The 18,207-nt window shown below is 42.6% G+C and overlaps 1 protein-coding gene across 2 annotated transcripts in view; it reads left to right on the top strand.

The window, feature by feature from the left end:
* The window catches only part of LOC105917184, a 38,927-nt gene extending 27,944 nt beyond the window's left edge, over nucleotides 1-10,983 (top strand). The window contains exons 1-2 of one of the 2 annotated variants that reach the window (XM_012851918.3): nucleotides 944-1,388; nucleotides 9,319-10,983. In XM_012851918.3, the coding sequence (XP_012707372.2) occupies nucleotides 9,338-10,522 (1,185 nt within the window). In that variant the 5' untranslated portion in view covers nucleotides 944-1,388; nucleotides 9,319-9,337 and the 3' untranslated portion in view covers nucleotides 10,523-10,983. Of the gene's footprint in view, nucleotides 1-943; nucleotides 1,389-9,318 lie in introns of those variants that run through there. The other variant, XM_036147818.1, reaches the window with a different exon arrangement.
* The last annotated feature ends 7,224 nt before the right edge of the window (nucleotides 10,984-18,207 follow it).

The following is an 18,207-nucleotide window of genomic DNA, read 5'->3' as shown; positions in this document are numbered from 1 at the left end:
GCGTTAATTTTACTTATATGGTGAAACAACAATGTTGACTAAAGTACGTCCCAAGATCAAAAAAGAAAATGAAAAACAAAACATCTTATCAAGCAGACAGCACAACATAAAATGATCTGATGGGACTCTAACTGCTCTCAAATTAAAACTTACAAGAAAAATTTAAAAGACGATAAACTCTGCAGGAATGACAGGTTGTTGTTCCGGAGCCGAGGAGCGTTCACTGCAAAATACTAATCCCTTATGAAAAGACCAAGACTTTTTCTCATAACTAACATTTCCAATACCAAAAACATTTACTTTGTTGGTAATAACTTTGCCTTAAGCGAAGATGAATAGTTTAGATTTGTGCTGAGGAGCCCAACGTGTCATTCTTTAACTGCAGTCAGTGTCCGCAAATGGTCCCAAGGCCACGCTTTGGAAACCCTTTTTCCACAGCCTTCAGTTGTGTGTCACAAGATCTGTGGAGAGAAAATCTACCACAAAGTCAAACTTTTGCAACTGATGCCTTTTTTAAAATTTCTGAATACTGATTATAGAATCGCTCTACGCTGGGAAAAGAAAGCTGCAGATGAAAAACAAAGGGAACTATGACTGTATGTAAACTTCTGACCGGAAGTGTTTGTAATAACATCTTAAATTTGTTTAATTTGTTGCCAACAAATATCACTTGTTTAATTCTGGAAATTTCCTTATAACTAGTCTGCAAACCTCTCTTCGTTTCTGCGCTCCCCCTCAACCAAAAAAAAACAAAACATTTTTTTTTAAAGAGTCAAGTTAGCAGGTGCTATGAGTGGAAAAGTCATTTTTAGTTTCAAAATAAAAGCACCACTTCGCGCCTCCTGCCGCACATCTCATGAGATTAATTTAGTGTCTGAACCGGAAGTGACGCTGTTAATTGACGCTAACTTGCGGCGCGCGTTCCAGGCGGAGTTTGGAGCCATAAAACATTAGGCGAACTTCTTGCCCAGCTCCACTCGCTCACCTATTTGAACTGAAATACACTTTCCCAGAAAGCGCCGCCACGGAGGACCGACATGTGGAAATATTTCCGGCCTCGGTTACATTTTTAAAACTTTTTTTTTTTGTTTGCATTCAGCGGAAACGCTCACTGGACGACAGAAGACTTTTCTAGTTTCTCCCACTGCGTTACTTTGATTTATTTCATTCTTGCTCCTCGGTTTCTTTCGGGGCATGCATGCGATGTCACGGAGTACTAAAAGGAGGAAGAAATGTTTGATTTTACATCCAATGTTTCCCAGTGAAAGTTGTTTTTGACTTTATTTTTTATAATATATTTTTTAAAGAAGTTGAGCAACTGGCGACAGGACTCTATAATCAATGTGGTGTCAGCTGGAAGGACGCGGGGTCCGGATCTCACCTAAACGGTACGCCTATGAATCCTCTTCTCTGGCCGCAAACTTCATTTTTATGCACAAATAAACATATTTAACTAATGCAAACGCTCAGAAAATCACCAAACAGACACATTCAGTTTTCATAAACTTTCATTTTTTTATGCTCTGACATAGATACAGGCGCACATGCGCAAAGTCACAGAATGCGCAAAGCTACAGAATGCGCAAAGTTACAGAACGCATGCTTCATTCCCATTAATGCCTTCTCATTCCCGACAGTTATCCCTCTTCATGTTGTATTTACCCTGGCAGCCCTGCGCTTGTAGGCTGGCCCACATTTTGTTTTCCTTGGCAGTCACTCAAGTGAGGTGAGAGCTACCGAGTGACAATCCAAGCCGCAGGTAGATCACACAGCGCTGTGTTGATGTCTGCGCTCCATGTTGTCAACAAGGTAATGGACTGAACCGGCGCTGTGGGTGGCATTCCGCGTCTCTGCGCAAAACGCAGGCGAGAGCAGGGCAAGCAGAGGAGAGCGCTTCCTCTCCTGTCCTGGATGGAGGACTTTGCATGGATCCGAGCAAACAGAGCTTGGATAAATGGGCTGTTTGCACGGCGGGACACTTAGGCCGCAGTAAATGTGTGCAAATAAAAATCAGCTTTTAGCAGAGGTGCACCGATCAGGCTTTTCCCGGCCGGTTCTGATCTCCGATTTTTAATAGCTACCTCAAAGCAGCAAAAGCGCCAGAAAGATAGGCCGCACAAGTGAACCCTAAATCAGGAAGGAAGGTTATCTGCAGCATTTAAAAGCTGATATCAAAGCGTCCAGGTGTGTGTTTGAATTTACAATAACAGCTGCCAGAAGTTGGGTCCAAAAATCACAGAAGTTGCTTAATTCAAAGAAAAATCTTTGAGCCATTCTCTGACAGATTCAGGAAAAGACGTCTGATGATTGCTCTGCAGTTCTTATGCTTACAATTCATGGATGTTTGTTCTGTAATGTATTATTTTTTCCTTAAAAAAAAAAAGCCACAGAGGATCAAACAGAAACAGAAACACATGTAGCGTGCATTCTTTTATCACCCCCCCCCCTAAAAAAACACACAATGGTTAAGAACCTGAACGTGTTCCAAGAATCAAACGTGGTTCTTGCAGGGGTTGCATGTGCTTACATGAATTATTTAGCTTTTAGAATAAAGGGTCTTAACAGACCAGCTGAAACTCCTCCACAGACTTGTTCTCCTCTTCATGTAGATCAGATGCAGGTTTGTCGGAACAAAACTTTAAAGAAATGAAACAACAGATGCACCTTTTGTTGTGTTTAGGTAACGATTGGGAATTTCTCAGAGCTGCCACCTCCTGTAGTAAATAAAAAGCTCGTCATAAAGGGACGGTGCCGTCGGTTAAGCACCAGTTTCACGGTTGGAGCAGCAACACCAGGGCTGAGCCGCCTGTCATCATTTTGAGCCTTTTAAACCCATTTTCTGATTAATTCCAACCCATGAAAGAGAAAAGGAAAGTGCTGCAGCTTCTTTGCCAGAAAGAAGACATTTTAATCCGAAACAAAGAGAATTACAAGACTTTTATTTGTTTATGCTTGAAGGTATATGCTCCTAACTTTTATGGGATTTTTTTATTAAGCTCAAAGCAAAGTAAATCAAAGTACATGACGGTTGATGTGTTTATAGATCTACAGTGGTGTAATTTCTTAGTCTTGATTGAAGTATCGATTAAGGAAAAGCCCGCAGCCTTTACGGTACCTGACCTGCCCAACATGGCTAACCCGTCCGATGGATTTCTCTTTTCTTTCTCTTTTTTAAAGTCTAGTTTTAGAGGAACTTGCTCCCTCAGACAGATTTACGCTCTTGCTGCTGCCGGAGTTGCACAACTTCAAAGAGTCCAGATGAGCAGAGGATGAGGCGCAGTCCCAACACTAACACACAGTGCATTATCTGCCTGTCAGGCTGACATTAGCCACGCATGGGGGGGGGGGGGGATTACTCTGTAAACAGCCTAATAAGCACAGTAGCCTCTGCCAGGTGTGGAGATGCTTTATGGCGTCTGTTCTCCAGTCCCCCCCCCCCCCAACTTATTTTTCTTACAATGCTTTACAAAAGTATTTGTACCAGTTTTCCATATTTTGCAGACTTCAGAGTGTTTCCTTTGGATTTTATTAGATAAACCAAAACTAAGTAGAGTGCAAAACTGTAACATGGAAAAAAGAGACAAGTCTTACTCATGGGGTGCATTTATACGACCCTCTCCATACCAACACCCCTAAATATTATCCAGTGGCACCAAGGGATGTTACATGATTATAAAGAGTCAACCTGTCTGTAATTTTATTTTAGGGTTGATGCAGCTTCATGAAGAAAAATAACACACCAGACCGATAGTTCTGAACATGCTGCTGTTCAGTCCATCAGCTGAAAACAAGTAATTAATTAGAGAAGCAGCTAAGAGGCCCCTGGTAACTCTGGAAGAGCTGCAGAGATCCACAGCTCAGGTGGAAAACCTGTCAACAGGACAACTGTTAATACGTCTCTTTATTAATCTGGCCTTTACGGATAAGCAGCAGGAAGAAAGTCACGCATAAGTCCTAGGAGCTCTGGTCAGACTCTTTTGTTCCACACGGCGACGCTATCTGTGCTGGGAAGCTAGCCGCACAGCGCCGGGACGGCACCACGCTCAGGCTGACCCGTGGTGGCAGCACCATGCTGTGGGGTGGCTCGTCTTCACCAGGGAGACGGAAGTCAAGCACACAATCACGTCAGAGGGGGTTAGATCAAACCATGGTGGTGCAGTAAAGCCTCCCACTGAAAATCCAGACCCATAAATAGCCGAGAATCTCACAAGACCAGAACTTTGATGTTTACAGAGGTTCTCCGTCCAAATCTGACTGAGACGGAGCTATGAAGCAATTAAAGATGGAGGGCAAACATGTCTGCCTGCAACCCAGGACACCCGCAACTGCTATGGCAACGCAAGTGGTTCTATTAATTAAGACTCGTTGGAGCTGAATTCAAATGCACGACACACTTTTTAGTAGTGCAAAACGTCACAATTATGCACAATCACATAAAATCACATAAAATTCCACTAAAATAGGTTGAAGTTGGTATGAATAATTTTGCAAGGTGCTCTGAAGTTACTGCAGTGTCAGATTAATCTGCCATGTGCAACATGGCTGCAAAAAAACGCTTGCTAGCTAGACAGTTTAATGCACATTTAAATATGGCAAATTAAAATTATTCAACATTAATGAATCTAAATTCATCAAACAGGAAAACTTCAACATATCTCCTTGAATTTAGGTCTGTAGAATCAGTTTGAAATAATTAGGAAAGTCTTGTAAGCACATGGAAATGTTGTACTTGGAATTTTCAAGGAGGGGGAAAAGAAAATACGTTGGAAAATGTAAAATAGTAATTACCAAACACAAAAGGTAGTAAACCCAAAGATGTGGAATAGCCAGAGGGTTAAAAAAGGAGCTACGAGCAGGAATGTTTAAATGCAACGTTTGGGAGCAAGTTGTAACGTCTTCTTTTTCTGAACATCTGAAAGGCAGAAAAAAAGAGAAAGCCACCGTGACAGAAAGACATCCAATTATTCTGCAGTCATCGTCTGCGCTAAGTTAAACAATAAGATCACTGAAGGTAACGGAGGCCTTCTGCTTACGGTCACAGTTTAGTCTGTTTATGCATCTTTGCTTGATTTGCTGCTTTATTTCAGTCTTTTTCTCTTCATCTCAAAGAATATCAAACAGATGGAGATCAGGAACAGGGAAGTTGAGCCAAATTAGTTCATTTTGGGTTTTACTGAGAGCGCTTGGGTCAGAGGCAGGAGGGTGGAAGGACGCTGTGGTCCTCGTCTTGCTCTGCAGCCAAATGACGCGTGTCATTGTCCCAAATGGAGCGCGGCGATGAAGTGCTGCAGCTTTTTCTTTGTTTTACACAAAAACACCACTTAGCAGGAAGAGCCTGCCTGCCTGCCTGCTTTTCTCCCTATATCAGCTGTTTTCTCATCCTCCAACTGTTACGCAGGGATAAAAAATACAGAAAGAGTCCAGAAATGACCTTTATCATTTTTCAGCTCTGGATAACCAATGAGAACATTGATGTTTCCAGACTTTATTCCCTGTTCTATAATCTAAAGCGTGAAAAAATCTGGAATTTTGAAAAACAAAATGCTTATTGCATTGATTTATATGTAAAAAAAAAGATCTATCCTTAATTTGCCACATCACAACCTGAGTTTTTGTCAAACCTTGTTGATCTTCCATTTCATTTTAAAGTCGCTGACTGAGAGAACACACCCATTAATAATTAGAAATGGGTTATTTCACTACTTTTTTAACATTTTAATGGGTTTAAACTGGATCTGTGGCAGTAAGACCCGTTTTTATATATATCAACCAGTGATTTAAATAATCTTTGTTCAGTGCAGGTTAGTCCAGTCTTGTTTGGACATGTATGAATACTATAGCCTTTTAATCTAGATGCCAAACAGAGTGAAATAGCCCTGCTGGATTACACTGTTGGATCAGAAGCCAACATTTGCTTAATTATGCTTCTTGGTTTTCTTGTGCTTTACCTTTTGGAATCACTATTAAAAGGCAACATGGTGGCGGCAGCATGTTTTTTATTATGGCGGGACATGGACTCTGGTCAGAATTGGTGGATAAAACAGAGTAATCCTGCAAGATATAAATATTTAAGACAGAATCAGAGGTTCACCTTCCAGGAGGACAACAAACACATCCAGCTCTACAATGATATGGTTTAGATCAAAGCTTATTTATGTGTTAGAACGGCCTAGTCAAAGTCCTTAATTAAATTAAGAATATGTGGCAATACTTGAAAATTGATGTTGTGCATCCAATCTGAGCTCCAACTCTGTAGCCAATTCTTTTTGCACAAAGCTCCTAGAGACAACTAGCAGTGAAAGGTGGTTCTGTACTGACCTGGGTGGGCTAAAGAGAGCTGATGAATTTACACAAATACTTTTATAAAGAGCATCTTTTAAGACCCTCTTAGATCAGGGTCTCTAAGCTGGCATTAAAACGTTTAACAGCATTAAAATAATAAAGATTACAACACAGTGACTCCTGCTATGTGTATAGGACCGCCCACTCCTGGCTCACTGGCCAATCAGAAGGCAGCATTCATAGTTTGTAGACCCTATAGAAGAGAAAAGCCTGACTAGTCCAGATTGGTACAAAAACCTGGAAAAAATAAGTTAATTAAATTTTAATTATCTAGCGCTAATTAACAACACTTCCAAAGTCAGCTTCCATCAGATCCTCCAGGTTGGTGAGAAAGTTTCCTCTCTAAGGAAACCCAGCAGGTTGCATCAAGTCTCTCCAAGCAGCATTCACTCCTCCTGAAAGAGCGTAGAGCCACAGTGGACAGTCGTCTGCATTGTTGATGGCTTTGCAGCAATCCCTCATACTGAGCATGCATGAAGCGACAGTGGAGAGGAAAACTCCCCTTTAACAGGGAGGAGAACCTCCAGCAGAACCAGAACCAGGCTCAGTGTGAACGATCTTGAATTTAAAGCTTGAAAACGTATGAATCTTGTTTCACAGCCACCCTACTCGCAGCCTTCTCCACCTTCAAACATTTGTCAACAGTTGCTGTTTATATGCAAATAAGCCTTTCGTCACATGCGAAGTTTGGCCGGCTCCTCCGTCTCCCGGATCACTCAGGCTGCTCAGGCACTTTGATGTGATTTACTGTCAGCATTAAAAGGCACTTGGAGCGCCCGGGGCGACGGGCCGGGTGACTGATGAGTCCTTCCTCCACTGCCAGATGCATTGTGTCCAGGGCGTGGCCCCCGCTGAGTACATACGTCACCACGGGGGGTTCTCTGCTGATAGCCAGCGATGATACATCCGCTCAGTCAGCCACACACCCGTGAGGAAACAAACACCCTCCGCCATGACAACTGCTCTGCTGCTCTTGTTTTTGCATCCACCTGCGTTTATGCTGCTGGCTCCTGACGGCCTGAGGAGATTATGAATGAGCCTCGCCTGTTATGCATGGCTGACATTCTCCTCATTCCACCCATTTCAGCTCCCTCTGCTCGCAAACAAATAGCCAAATCCCAGCTTACGCGGGCCGTGGAGGCCGCTGAATGCCAGCCTACTGTAACTGCCACAAGCACGGGGTGACTGGAATATTTGTCCTGTTAGTCAGAGGGCAACCGCGTGTTGAAATGTGGATGAATCATCTCTGCTCGCCTCGTTGCTCTTGATCTCATCCACGCCGAGTCCTGGATGGCTCAAAATTCAGTTCCTACCGCAACATGTCATCGTACCGTTTCATTTTGCCGCCGCGCTGAGAGACAGAGAGCGCTGGAGTTGGTTTGCATTGACGGCGAGTTTACAGTTTAAACAATGCAGGTTATGGCATGCAGGATATTTACGGTTTCCATCGCTCAATTACAGAAGCGCATTCAGCCTAATGCATCAGTCAATGCCTTTTCCAAAGAAGCACACGATCCGCCCCCGGGCAAGTTCAGCAACCGTACCTGAGCTTCATCTCACTTTCTTAATCCCTCTCTTTAAAGCGGGTAGAATTAAAATCTTGTTGCATATAAACTGTTTCTACTGGTAGATTTTATAAATAACATCCTCCTGATCACATTGAGTTTGTTTTTTTGGTAAAACAAACTCAAAATGCAGCAATAACTCGCTTTTCTGAGTCCTTCCCGTCGCTGTGGAGTAAATTTGTTTCCAGTGTTGTTTTAGTGTAGAAACGTGCGGGCCGGGCCGTTTTCTGGCCGTTTAAAAGGATTTTGTGTCGTCCCTGACTATAAGTCAAGAAGTTGGCCTACAAAATTACCATCAACTAAAATCTTTATCCCTTCCTTCTAACGAGGTAAATGTCTGGGACCCTTTTTACGTCTGGGACATCCCTTCTGTACAGAAATGCGACTGCTTTGTTGGATTAGTTCAAACCTGAGCTGAGGAGGTGAAGCTAAACAAAAACTCACAATAAACTTATCTTGGCATTTTTAAACGCCCAGAAAAAAGCTATACTTTACTTTAAGCTGTATTTAAACACGTGACTCTGCTTGAATAATGTTTGGCCTTGATTCTCCTCTTTTCGTGGTAGATTTTATTCTGTGTTTAGGACCATCATCCTGCTGACCCGGCTGTCAATCAGACGTTATCCATTTTGACTCGGGTTTACCTTGGTATGAAGAAGAGCCAGTGGCTGCATAACGAGACAAAGTCCCCACCCTTCCACTGACAGTTTGCTCCGTGTTTTTTTAATTTGGTCTCATCCACTGAGCGTTTTCCTAGAAGTTGTGTCGTTTATTTAAGTCACGCTGTCATATTCTGTTCAGAGAAGACGAAAGGCTTTCTCCTTCCAAGCAACCCGTAGTCGTTCAGTGTTTTTCTAGAGTTTCCATCATGAACTTTAACATTTAATTGTTGCCTTTATGGTCTGACTTTGGGGTGAATTTCCTGAGAAATCCACTCCTGGGACGTCGACTCCTCTGCAGAACACGGACCGTAGGACCCGTCCAGATGGACACGCAGAGACAGTTTCATCTCAAAGATCATCGCTGATGTTTCCTTAATTCATGTAGAAGTTTTGTTATGAAATGTTCATCATTAGGATTTAGTTCATAGGAATCTTAGTTTATTTAGAATTGATTTTCTCTGTTTTATCTCTGTTGTCAGTCTGACCTGCGTAGATAGCAGGTTGTCGTTTGAAGGTCAGTCCCTCATTCAGCAGAATCCACAGCACCCCCCCCCTCTGTACATTTTCTTTTCCACGAGTTCTGCCAAGGTTTTAAAGCCATACGTCAGCGGCTGAAGCTCCGCGGTCATAAAGCTGCAGGGCCACCAGTAAAAACGCTCGCTTTACACCCTAATTGGCGTTTTGTTGAACTATAAAAGCTGCAGCCTGCATGGTGTGAAATAACGCCGTCTCTCGTCTCTGTCCGCCAGCTGATACGTCCTGGGAGTGATGCGCTGGCTTCCCCTGGTTGCCATGGTGATCGCGTCGGCCCTGCCCTTCCCTCACGACCCGGCCTCCCGCCTCCCGGCTCCGTCTGAGGACTACGGCCTCGGAGGAAATGCCGACCGCAGCAGACGGGACGGCGTGAAAGCCTCCGCTCACAGAGAGACGTCCGCGTTCAGAGAGGACGGCCGGACGACCCACACGCCCTCCAGCAGCTCAGGCAGCCGGGACGGACGCAGTCTGGGCGCCGCGGCGAAGGAAGGACCCCTCAGGACCGAGGAAGGTTCCGAGGATCGTTCTCCGCCCAAAGACTACGAAGGCAGCAGGAACAATGGCTCCGCTTTTTTGGGCTCTGCCGATACGTCGGCGCATCGCCCGAGTCCCTCAGGGCAACACGGAGACGCGTGGAGAAGCAGGACAGGAGCTGAGGACAGCCTGACGCCGCAGGGGGGGCCGGGTCTGGACAGCCTGCTGGAGCTAGACGAGATGTTCCTGGATGCCCATCCCAGAGTGTTGTTCTCGCCCTCTCCGTCTCCTCCGGAGCATCCGCCGCTCCTGCTGATGCTGGAGAACGGCCTGATGGAGGAGGACGGCGGGGACGCAGACGACGTGGACGACCTGGACGGACACATCGAGGGTCACGGCGACCGGGCGATGGAGCGCAGCGGGACGACACCCAGCTGGGCGGACTACTCCAGGGGAGCCGCCCAGGAGGCGCATCGCCCCGTGAAGCGGGACAAACGCTCGCACCTGAACGACAGACGGAGGGGGGAGAAGTCGGTGTGCGAGTCGGAGAGCGTGTGGGTCACAGATAAAACCACGGCCATCGACTCGTACAACCAGCAGGTCACCGTCCTGCAGGAGATCCAGACGCAGACGGGACCCCTCAAGCAGTACTTCTACGAGACTCGGTGCCGGCAGGCCGAGCAGCAGAGCGGCCCCAGCAGGACGAGGGGGGCGGGGCAGAGGTCGGAGGGCACGGGCGTGGCCGGGGCCGGCTGCTTGGGCGTGGACAAGAAGCAGTGGAGGAGCGAGTGCAAGGCCAGGCAGACGTACGTGCGTGCGCTCTCCAAGGACGCCAACAACAGGATGGGCTGGCGGTGGATCCGCATCGACTCGTCCTGCGTCTGCGTGCTGCTGTCCAGGACCAATCAGGGGAGGGAGGTCCTGACCAGGCGGGGCCGAGTCTGATTGGAGGGCAGAGCAGACTTTACCTGGCCACACCTTTCCTCCTTCACACATTTTAGGACAAGAAAACAAGAAGACCTCAACGCTAGCTGACTGTAGGGAAAACTGTTATATTGACTTTTTTACACCAAGAAGTACTGTTTTTTATGATTTATCTTTCATAACCTAAGTTATTTTTGACTAGTATGTAAGCATGTCTTTGATATTAATATATTTCCTGATGTGTCTACAACGTGACACCGGTATAGCTTCTCTCTATCTCAGTGTGTATTTATAGAAGACGTCTTCATGCAGTAGCAGCAGCTCTCTCTGGTGTAAGAGCAAAGAGCGCCACCTACTGAGCTTTCAGCCTCCTACAGCTGTGGCTGAATGTTACAGGATCCCTTTCTGGGTTGTAAATTATGTGGCGCCTAAAGAAGATCTGATGACACCATATGATAATAAAAGAAATTTGTATTTAGATTTTTTTTTTTTACGGTGCAGCTTTAATGCGTTTGAATGTGGATATTTGTGTATATCTAAGGAAAAACAGGTGAAAATGCACATTTCAGATTGGGGATAGCTGCTAAATTGTTTAAAATGAGTAAATATGATAATAGCTACCATTAAATAAAAATGTCATTAAATTTAAGGTGAACAAAAGCTTTATCAACAGACATTATCACATTAGAGATGTATTTATTTACTGTATTAATTAAACGGCTTTTATTTTTTAGAAATGTGGCTGTCAAGGGCCAAAACTCATATATTTTTTTAATAAATAGTTATATATTGATAATTCAAATACAACAAATCTGTAATTGTATAAATCACTCGTTATTTATAGGGGCCTTCTCATACACAAAGGGCCAAACTGCAAGTAATAAAAATTCAGATATATTCTGCAGAAATCCAAACCAAAAGGCTGGTAATCTGCTCTTGGTGCCATCAGAGGTCTGAGCTGCCTCCAGGCCTCCAGGAAGCTCGTTCCACAGACCAGCGACATAATTAGAGCTGCAGGGATCTGGGCGGCTCTGAGATCAACGTGTGGGTCTGAGAACGTCCACAAAGCCAGAGGAACCAGTGCAACGGCCGGAACAATAGAGCAACATGAGCTCTCATTCTGCTGTTTGTCAGCTGAATTTTAGGAAGACAAGAAAATAGCTTGCAGTGATTCTGTTGGATGCAAAGCCTGAATTAAAGTCCAAGAAAGAAAATGTTAAAAACTGTAGAAATAATCGTCAGATGATAAAATATGAGGTAGAAACTTAAACGGGACAAATCAGGCTTTTGGGTTCTTCCTTTTCACATTTAGATAATTCAGGTGTGGTCTATATAATGTGGAAGTACAATGCTTTGGTCTGAATTCCTTGTTACTGCAGCCCTACAGGTGCATCTGAGAACGTTTTGGTGCTGTCTCTTTAAAGGGGGCGGGGCATGAAAGAGCCCCGCCCCCTTTAAAGAGACAGCACCAAAACGCTCTGCAGGTCGCAGGGCGTTCCACTCCGCCCCGTTCAGTCATTTTGATGGTGGACAGCGTAATAATGCATGGCTTAATATGCCCAACAACCGAACATTTTTCCTTATCCACTTGTAGCTTCAGCATCTTTCTGCTTGAACAACAAAATTACGGTTAGAAATAAAATGAAATCTGGTAGAAGTCTATGACCTTGTTTTGCAGCTCTGTAGCAAATACTGTCACATAACTGTACATTTCTTTTACACAGAAAACAGAAAACTAAATAGCTTGAAAAATATGACCCAAACAGAATAAATGGATATTTATGCAGCTCCTGGAGAGACTAGATTCATCTTTTCTGCACTCTTAGAGACTACAAATACAAAACAAAAGGTATTTAGGTTCTAAAAAAATAATTTTGCATAATATGTCCCCTTCAAACCAGAATCAAACACAAATCTATCAGCTTTTTCCCCTCCATCTTGTAAAGTTATTATTTTTTAGAAAACGTTGTTTCACTGCAGCATTCTCTGCTGTCTTGTCGTTGTTGTTGTCTGACTCCTCTGACGCGCAGAGAGCAGCGCCTTGAGGAGAATATTTAAGTGACCAATCAGAGGCCAGCATGATTCATGGATTTAAACACACAAACACGCTCATCTGCTGCCGCATACACACATAAAACGACCCCAAAATGGAACGGGAATGCTGAAAAATCAACAGTCAGACACATTTAATGAAAAAACATCATTATTTTTTATTTTACCGTTAATTTTTAATGTCTACATTTATTTCCTGTAATTTTGATGGGGGTGCCATCCTATAGCCTCCCCTCATGGCGAGCATAAGGTTAAGATTTTTACTTTGGCTCAAGCTCAAAGTTCTCCTGTAGGTTTTGTTCGCTGTAGTTTGATGAGGAACCAAACGGCAGCCGGACAAAAGGGATGTGATTTAATGGAAAAATATAAAAACTTACAGGATATAAGGAACCCAAGCAACAACCAGCGTGTGAGCAACAGCAGAATCCAGCAGGGAAGGACAGAAAGTGAGACTTAAATAGTGGGGAGCATGATTACTGGAAAGATGGGTCTAATACGCAGAATAAATGTCCCTGGTGAGGGAAACATGCAGAGGTAAATGCCATAAAACAGGAAATAAGGGAAAGCTGAACTAAAAATAAGCAAATTCTTTTCCTAAAATCAATGTATTTAAGCATTTAAATAATATCTGCCAGTGGAAGAGGATTTTTGCACGTAAAATAGGAACAAATCTCTGTCATGTTATTTCAAGTGCAGTTTATCTAATTATCTTATTTTAGGGGTCAAATGCTTATTCCATTGGCAGATCATCTTATTTACCTGCTCAAATCAAGGATAAATACACTGATTTTAAGAAAATTTCACTTATTTTTAGTTCCCTTTTTGCAGTGTAAAAGAGGACACAGGGAAGCAAAGACCCCAAAAACTCTTGGAAAAGATTTCTTTGATCTCAAAGAGTCTTATCCTGGTTAAACACAGAGTGGTGAAAACTAAAAAAAGATTAAAAATCAGAAACAGACCAAAAGTAATTAGCCAAGATTCAAACAAGACAAGGTATTTGAGAGATATTAGCAACAGGAAACCTGAATTTAATGCACGGAGCTCATGGAAAGTTTCAAAATGAAAACAGGGACCAGGATCCCAGAACAATAAAGACTGGAGGTCTTTATTTATTAGAAAATAAAAACCAGCAGCGAACAAAGACACGAGGAATCTTAAATCTAAGGAATGAACTGAATTAAAACGCTGCTTTATTAAAACCAGCGCCCTCCACCACGCTGTCAGATTAACCAGATCAATAGTATCCTTATCAACCTGCCATGTTTTTTTAAACATTTTTATAAACATATTTGTAAAAAAAAGCTTTAGACTTCAACAGTTTTTATGTATAATTATGCGAAAATGAGAGCAAAGCCACATTTAGGATGCTCTGCAACACATCACTAGAGTCACATAATTAACATGAACGCTAAGATAATCATGTATGCCTTTAAAACAGACAAATGGGATTAATTATATTTGCATATATAGAATATATTCAATTCAATTCAATTCAATTTTATTTATATAGCGCCAAATCATGAAACATGTCATCTCAAGGCACTTTACAAAGTCAAGTTCAATCATATTATACAGATTGGGTCAGATTATACAGATTGGTCAAAAATTTCCTATATAAGGAAACCAGTTGATTGCATCAAAGTCCCGACAAGCAGCATTCACTCCTGGGGAACCGTAGAGCCACAGGGAGAGTCGTCTGCATTGTACATGGCTTTGCTGCAATCCCTCATACTGAGCAAGCATGAAGCGACAGTGGGAAGAAAAACCACCCATTAACGGGAAGGAAAAACCTCCGGCAGAACCGGGCTCAGTATGAACGGTCATCTGCCTCGACCGACTGGGGTTACAGAAGACAGAACAGAGACACAACAAGAGAGACAAAAAAGCACAGAAGCACACATTGATCTAGTAATCTGTTCTACATTAGATGGTAGTAGCGGGTGAGCCGTCTTCTCTGGATGATGTCACAGATAACAGAACGCCAGACCAGGTGTACCTACTATGAAGAGAAAAGAGAGAGAACAGAAAGTTAAAGCAGAAATGACAACACATAATGCATAATTGAAGAACAGTAGAACTCAATATAGTGAGAAAATTAGATCCTGATATACTCCAGTAACCTAAGCCTATAGCAGTAAAACTATAAAGGTAGCTGAGAGTAACACGAGTCACTAGTTATAATTTTTGTCAAAAAGAAAAGTTTTAAGCCTAGTCTTAAAAGTAGACAGGGTGTCTGCCTCACGGACCAAAACTGGGAGTTGGTTCCACAGGAGAGGAGCCTGATAGCTAAAGGATCTGCCTCCCATTCTACTTTTAGAGACTCTAGGAACCAGCAGCAGACCTGCAGTCTGAGAGCGAAGTGCTCTGTTAGGAACATACGGGGTAATCAGAGCTCTGATATAGGATGGAGCTTGATTATTAAGGGCTTTATACGTTAGAAGGAGAATTTTAAATTCTATTCTTGATTTAACAGGAAGCCAATGAAGGGAAGCTAAAATTGGAGAAATATGATCCCTCTTGTTGATTTTCATCAGAACTCTTGCTGCAGCATTTTGGATCAGCTGAAGGCTTTGAACTGCATTTTGTGGACTTCCTGATAGTAAAGAATTACAATAGTCCAGCCTTGAAGTAACAAATGCATGGACCAGTTTTTCAGCATCACTCCTGGACAGAATGTTTCTAATTTTGGCGATATTCCGGAGGTGAAAAAAGGAAACTCTGGAAACCTGTTTAATATGGGATTTAAATGACATGTCTTGGTCGAAAACAACACCAAGATTTTTTACTTTATTACCAGAGGCCAAGTTAATGCCACCCAGATTAAGTGATTGGTTAAGAAGTTTATTTTTTGAGGACTCTGGCCCAAAGATTAAAACTTCGGTCTTGTCAGAATTTAGATGCAGGAAATTTAAAGTAATCCAGCTTTTGATGTCATCAAGACATGACTGCAGTCGAAGTAACTGATTGGATTCATCAGGATTTATGGATAAATATAGCTGAGTGTCATCAGCATAACAGTGGAAATTAATCCCATGCTGTCTGATAATTTTGCCGATCGGAAGCATATATATAGTAAATAGAATTGGTCCAAGGACTGAACCCTGTGGTACTCCACAAGTGACCCTAGAGTTTGAGGAAGATTTATTATTAACATGAACAAACTGGAATCTGTCCGACAGATAAGATTTAAACCAGCCTAATGCTTTTCCCTTAATCCCTACAGTATGCTCAAGTCTTTGTAGGAGAATATTGTGATCAACTGTATCAAATGCAGCACTGAGATCTAACAGGACAAGTATAGACACAAGTCCATTATCTGAGGCCATGAGAATATCATTAGTGACCTTCACCAGAGCTGTTTCAGTGCTATGATGAGCTCTGAAGCCTGACTGAAACTCCTCAAGTAGGTCATTACTTTGTAAATGTTCACAGAGTTGATTAGCAACTACTTTCTCAAGAATTTTAGATAAGAAAAGAAGATTAGATATAGGTCTGTAATTTACTAACTCATCTTGATCAAGAGAAGGTTTCTTAAGTAAAGGTTTAATAACAGCTACTTTCAAAACCTGTGGTACATATCCATTTACTAAGGATAGATTAATCATGTCTAAAATAGTGCCACTGATCAAAGGGAATATGTCCTTAAACAACTTGGTTGGGATTGGGTCTAACATGCAGGTAGAAGGTTTAGATGAAGCTAAAATTTTAGATAGCTCAGAAAGCTCTACTGCTTCTAAACAGTTCAGACACTGCGCAGATTCTAAAGATTCCTCCAATGCTGCCTCACTTACTGAGGACGAGGTAATCATGTTTGGGAGGATGCCAATTATTTTATTTTTAATGGCATCAATTTTATTTATGAAGAATCCCATAAAATCATTACTACTAAGAGCTAAGGGAATGGATGGATCAACAGAGCTGTGGCTCTGGGATACGTCCTCCACCAGAAGCTCTCCCAGCTCACCGCCTCCATCTGTCAGCGGATCAGGGTTTTCTGATTGGCCGGCAGCAGCAGGTAAGGCTGGGCAGCATCCTGTCCCACTCAGGAGCAAACAGCACAGGCCACACCGGCAGAGATTAAAGTTATATTTTATTGAAATGAGTGAATTTGCCCTTGGTTTGAGCAGACAAGTTTAAATGATCTGCCAATGGAGAATGTGTTTGCACTTAAAATAGGAACAATTCATCTCTGGTATCTTATTTCTAGTGCAGTTTGTCTAATTATCTTATTCTAGGAGTCAGAATACTCCTTCCATTGGCAGATAATCTTTTTTACCTGCTCAGATCATTTCAAGAACATTCCACCTACATTTAGTTCCCTTTTCACAGTGACGGGTGTCTTCTCTGCCCACTCCTCTTCTCCTGCACCTCAGTGGAGTCGTCTCTGAAACTCCTGAAGTTTACAGATGACATCGCTGTCAGTGATCTGATCCAGTGACGAGTCTGCAGACGGACAGGATGGACATCCAGGGAGACACGTCTTCCCCTCATCAGCCTCAGCAACATGGTGTCAGCTGTGAACCTTTTTTTTCCCAGGACCTGTAATCAAAGTCAAATTCCCCGATCGTGCAGAATTTGGGCCAATAAGCCTGTTTCTGATCCAACCAGATACCAAATCAAACAAAAAGCAGCGTCCCATTGAAAGCTGAATGCAGAAGTGTTCAGATATGGATCAGTTGTTCTGGGGTGGCAGCAGAACGCTGGACTCCTTCTTCCCCCTTCCACCTTCAGTCCACTGGATGCTGAGCAAGCTCTGAACCGGTGGCAACATGATTCTGCAGCTTAAAAGGAGTCACCCTCTCAGATGCACTCTGTTTTTTCCACTCCTAACTTGCAGTTCTTAATGATGCAGTTGTTATTGTTTCCTGCGAGGACATTTTGCCGTGAAGCCATGAAGGCTGCAGGTGATCGTTGCAGCACACCTGGACCGCGTTCAGCGTCATTTCAGCTCCACTCTTTTTGTTGCTGGTGTAATTATGCTTTCAGCAATTAATTCATCTGCATATGACCAGTCTGCATAATCTAAAAAATATATATCTTTATCAACTTATCAGTCCTAAAAAGTGAGAAAAAACAAACAGATCAATAAAAAACAAGGATTGCATGATTATCAGCGAATCCACCTGGATTGCTTTATTTATTCTTTTCTTTTACATCACCATTTTCATCATCATAGTTGTAATTATTAATATTATTCTTTATTTTTCTGATGACATTGTCAGTTTTTATTACTATCACTGGAATCATGGAAATCTGTTAAATCGTCGCACAGTTTGTTCTCAAAATGTACACACTTACGTCAGAGTATTGGAACGACATTTTGCAATGTCTCACATTTTACTCTTCAAACTCGTCCAAACCAAGTAAAGAACAAAACCGAACATGTACATACGTTTATCCAATACATACCTGAAGAAAATAAATAGATATCGTAAAAAAAATAATAAAATACAACTGAAAAAAATACACACATCTTACAAATTTGATTCCCCTGCCCCCCCCCCCCCCACCCCTGTAGGTTTAGCATAGAGATATATATATTTTTTCAACGACACCTCATATCATCTTCATTACCAAAAACAAAAAAAGAGAAATGTTTTTAGGTCATTGTCGTTATTGGACATGCATCGTAAACACAGAGGCTAAAGGTTTCG

The sequence above is a fragment of the Fundulus heteroclitus genome, chromosome 16, assembly GCF_011125445.2.
Source record: "Fundulus heteroclitus isolate FHET01 chromosome 16, MU-UCD_Fhet_4.1, whole genome shotgun sequence".
Classification (NCBI taxonomy): Eukaryota; Metazoa; Chordata; class Actinopteri; order Cyprinodontiformes; family Fundulidae; genus Fundulus; species Fundulus heteroclitus.
The sequence above is the reverse complement of the archived record's forward strand: the minus strand, read 5'-3'. Positions and strand labels throughout refer to the sequence as shown.